Raw genomic sequence first — 4,319 nt, forward strand, 5'->3', positions numbered from 1 at the left:
AAAAGGTGATACAAAAGATACATTTCAGACATTGGGATAAAAACAGACCAAATTAGGTAATACATGTAATAGAGAACACAATACTACTCTGGCCAACAGCAGAAGAGAGGAAGGTGGCTCGAGAGTCCATCAGTTATGCATGTATGTATTTATTATCCTCCTTCCTTTCCCTTGCTGTTTTTATTCAAGGGCAGGACCACTTTGTGCCAGACTTGTAGACTTGTAGTAGGCTGCAGGTCTCAACATTTTCCAGACCTTGAAGCACCTCCAATTCAGGAGGAGGCCCATCCAGCATTCATTCAAGGCCTCTCCCACCATGCCCTTCATACAGCTCCAAAGTGCTGCTAGAGACTGGACAGGGGCTCACCAAACGTCTCCTTGGACAACCAGCAGCCAGTAAAAATGTATGATAGGAAAGAGAACATTAATGATCGGGATAACATTTGGGGTGCGGCAGGATGGGGCATTGAAGAGGATTGTCATTTGACGAGAAAGTGCAGTTCTCCATTCAGTTCATTTTCTGTTCCCTTCCCTGCCGCTCTATTGTCGTGTTCTCTTTTTCCCTTTGATTATCAGAATCAGAACCGTTTATTTGCCAGAGTATGTTGCACATACAAGGAATTTGACATGGTGGAGAGTGCATAACATTAAACAATCAACACAGTGCAATAAATTGTATGTATAGCTGCATGAAAAAAAGCAGTGTTCGCTCTCTCATTACGTTGAGCGTGAGGCCAGTGGTGAGGAAAGATGAGTCAGAACGGTGGATTCCTCGGCTGAGGAGCTTTCCTCATTTCTACATAGGTGGAGTTCCTGGCTTCTCTGTTGCTGCACTGGAACACAGAAATAGAAAAGTAACAGGTTGCTTAAGGTTTTCTTTTCTTAATCAGTAGCTCAATGAAAGCATCATACAGTGCTGGAGACTTGTAGTTGCAATAGAGTCAGCTACTCCATGTTTTGTGCTGCAGGAGACAGCACGGCCGTCCAACTTTCCCGACACATAGCCTTGACTTCATCAGGTGTTTTTTTATTAAGTGTTTTGTGGTTTCTTTTTATTTTCAGAGACAGAAAGACACACAGATGACCACACGTGTGGTGAGACTGTCTGGCAGACAGACACATACTCACCCTCAGTCTGATGAAGAAGGAGGTGATGACACAGCTGTACAGGAACATCAGAGCCAGCAGACCAATCACAATCCAGAAGAGTTGAGGAGGCTGAGGAAACTGAGGACAAGGAGGAGGCGAAGGCTGACGGATGCAGGCCGCTTCCTTTTGACCTAAAATAAAAAACATGGTAAGGAAATTTCCTGTTTGTACTTTTCTGGTTTATAACACAAATAGAGTTTAGATGTGTTTGACCAATAGCACAAACCCAAACACAAGTTCCCAAATTTCAAATCATCAACAATGAACAGAGAAGTATTTGGAAAGTGAACATCAAAAATACCCTTAAAGCTTTATTTAAAATGTTAAGTCACAAACATATTTCATTCAGTTATTAAAAACAAAAAGGTAATAACTGTCATTTAACTTTGTCTTTCATTTAATCAAGACAGTACCCGTTTATAATATGAAAGTGGATACATGTGTGGTGCATTTGACAATATTTCTTCATTGGCTTGTATTAACATTGGCATTACAAATCGTTCAAAGGGTTGAACGTACCTGGCAGTAGTTTGGTTGGTGTTCCTGTCTCGGTGTGATCTAGATCATCTGTTCTCACTGTGAACCCACACTCGTATTTCTTGGTCATGGCCTCTGGCCCGATGTTGAGCATGATGAAGAGCCATTTATGTGGATTCTCTTCGTGCATGCTAATGTTCTTACAGTATTTCTTCCCCTTCTGGCACAGCAGTCTAGGTTTGTCTGTTCTGAGAGTGGACAAAGATAATCTCAACAGAGTATGCCTCCCACCATAGACCAAGTCTTAGAGATACACTCATCCACTTTCTTGCAAAGAGATGGAGACGCGAAGACTGCGAGCACACCAGGCCAAGAAACAGTCCCGACATAAGAGTGTTGAATGATGTACAGTGGTTTAACACCCTCACAGTTTTATGTATTCATTTGTTTTTTCTTGCACCTGTTTGGTTATTCGGTGGTTTCAAATTTGCCTCATTATGCAGATGAGGTGATGCATTACAATTATGGATAAAGAAAATGATAAATTAATACATACAGTGATATGACGTTGAGTCGAACATCTTCGACTGAGTTGACGTTTGCCGTGTGTTCACAGCTGATGGAGGCTGACCCGTCTGGGTTCACAGTCCGATTCTCAGGCTGAATCACCTCAAAACCTGATGAGTGAAAAGGATTCAGCTGCTCTTTAAAACACATCAAGTCTCAAGTTTGTTCATTTTCAACAAAAAAGAATTGCTTCAGATTTATGCTGAGAAGTGAATGTTTTCAGTCTGTACTTCTGTTTCTTGTAATAGACGGCTTGTACAAACAGCAGCATATGCAAAGCAATGGTCGACATTTCATTGGATCATTAGGTGAATTATTAGGCTATTATTGGTCATATTGTTTTTATTTTAATACAACACATGAGTATAAGAATTAAAGGTAAAACTATGAAAATTGCTAGAGGCAGTATTTGGTGAAATGGAGAGTCCTACCATGGCTTCGGTGGAAGATGCAGCTCAGATAAATTGTGAAGATGATGAAGATGAAGCTGCAAGATGTCATCTCAGTGTTTCTGCTCCTTCTCACACTGCGGTAAAAACTGCAGAGAACCCAACAATCCGTCACAGTACAAAGACACCAGTGTTAACCAGCATCGTTAGCTCTTTATTAAACAGGAAAAAGGAAATGTTGAGGTTGGATGACGAGCTAACCCAAGTCTTTGTTTCTGTGGGGCCGTCATTGCTTTGAAGACACTCAGTAGCACACTCAACTGTTTTGGGTAGTTTCTGTGGTTGGCACTGTTTCCTGCAGGGAGCAATTGTTAGGCAGTGGCCACTAAAAGTCACTGAACAACACAATCTGTCGATCACACCACTTCCTGTACTGCAGGAAATGTTATTTGTTCCATTCAGAGAAAAAAGTTTGAATTTACAAGTTGTTTTATGCAGGCTTTTTTTTTCTGTTGAACAATCTCATCCGCCTGCTCAACTGTTCCCACTCTCCATCACTCTCCATCAGCCCTGCAGTATATAACCGGCCCATCTCCACTCATACCATGCCAGACTGTCAATATTGGTTCATGCCTTGCTTTACAGCAACCTGACCGTGGACCTGCTCCTTAACCCCTGTCTCTACCTGCCAGCCTATGTCTCTTCACTTCTTCAATACATCACTGAACTGTTCCTGTCTGCCTGTTTTTGCTCTGCAAATCAGATACTGAACGTATCAGCAAAGTGTTCACTATATACACTTAAGCAATACAATGTACGCTCGTAGCAGCTAAAGCATGAATCCACTGTTTTATTGTATATCCAATGTGACAGCCTGACAAAGTAGCAGAGGGGGAGGGGCTTGGCAAAAGGTCAATTTAACTGGGTTTCTGGTAGTAAAAGTGCTGAAAAATGGACATTTGAGAAATCCAACAGCAATATCTCTTTCCAGCAACAATGTCCTGGTTGGTAAAGATCAGTGATAGAAGAAGTATCCAGGTCCTGTACTTCAGTAAAAGGTGCAATGTGTAACATCTGGTTAGAATTTTTGTTCAAAAAATAAGCTTAACATTATCAAAAGAATGTGAAGAGGTTACAGTGTTGACAGTATGTCAAAGACTTCTGTATTGTGTTGCAGAGATATAATGAGCATGCTAACTGACTAGCCCCAGCCCGCCCTGCATTGTAATACCAATTGTTCCTCGAGAGGCCATAGTTAGTCACTGTACGTCCAGTCTGCCCTCAGTCCAACACGATAGGACGATAAAGAAGAGCTGCCCTGAGGGCTTGTCAATCACGTTAAAGGTACACGGTCTGTTTACGTTTTGATTTGTTTTTTTATTGGAATAAATCCAAATTTGCAGAAATGAGAAATCGCATTTTCGTTCTCCGTCCTCCCCACCGCCGGGAGACTGAGCCAGAGGAGAGCAGGCAGAGCTCCGTCACAGAGTGACTTTCATTTAGCAGTTACCTCTGATTCAGCCAGTGCAAACCCCAGTGACCAGTCATTTTGAAACTTCATTTATTATGTCAGTAAACATTGTAAACATGAGTTTATGGTCTCAATCTCTAGTTTCAAGTCTTCTTCAGTGCAGCATGATGTTCATTTAGTTAATGATGGTCCATTTAGAGTCAAACAGACCATAAAGCAGTGTATGCTTTAGGGCGGGGCTACACAGTGATTGACAGTTTGCTGCC

The 4,319-nt window shown here is 41.8% G+C and overlaps 1 protein-coding gene across 1 annotated transcript; it reads right to left on the reverse strand.

The window, feature by feature from the left end:
* Nucleotides 1–16: 16 nt before the first annotated feature.
* LOC116397734 (uncharacterized) lies at nucleotides 17–2,744 on the reverse strand. The gene is made up of 5 exons (XM_031873450.1): nucleotides 2,625–2,744; nucleotides 2,183–2,303; nucleotides 1,669–1,874; nucleotides 1,129–1,280; nucleotides 17–833 (listed from the first exon to the last, which is right to left on the reverse strand). Exons 1-5 carry the CDS (start codon nucleotides 2,692–2,694, stop codon nucleotides 756–758), a joined length of 627 nt encoding a protein of 208 aa, XP_031729310.1. The 5' UTR covers nucleotides 2,695–2,744; the 3' UTR covers nucleotides 17–755.
* Between the last annotated feature and the right edge of the window lie 1,575 nt (nucleotides 2,745–4,319).

Source organism: Anarrhichthys ocellatus, unplaced genomic scaffold (assembly GCF_004355925.1).
Source record: "Anarrhichthys ocellatus isolate YVR2014 unplaced genomic scaffold, GSC_Weel_1.0 scaffold71, whole genome shotgun sequence".
Lineage (NCBI taxonomy): Eukaryota > Metazoa > Chordata > Actinopteri > Perciformes > Anarhichadidae > Anarrhichthys > Anarrhichthys ocellatus.

Bases quoted from the DNA above. Each gene is read 5' to 3' on its own strand.
- LOC116397734 (XM_031873450.1), bottom strand. From the start codon at position 2,694: ATGACATCTTGCAGCTTCATCTTCATCATCTTCACAATTTATCTGAGC. The intron at 1,281-1,668 runs GTACGTTCAACC...TTTTTATTTTAG, and splicing joins ACCAACCAAACTACTGCCAG to GTCAAAAGGAAGCGGCCTGC. The intron at 834-1,128 runs GTGAGTATGTGT...TCTGTGTTCCAG, and splicing joins CCTTCTTCATCAGACTGAGG to TGCAGCAACAGAGAAGCCAG.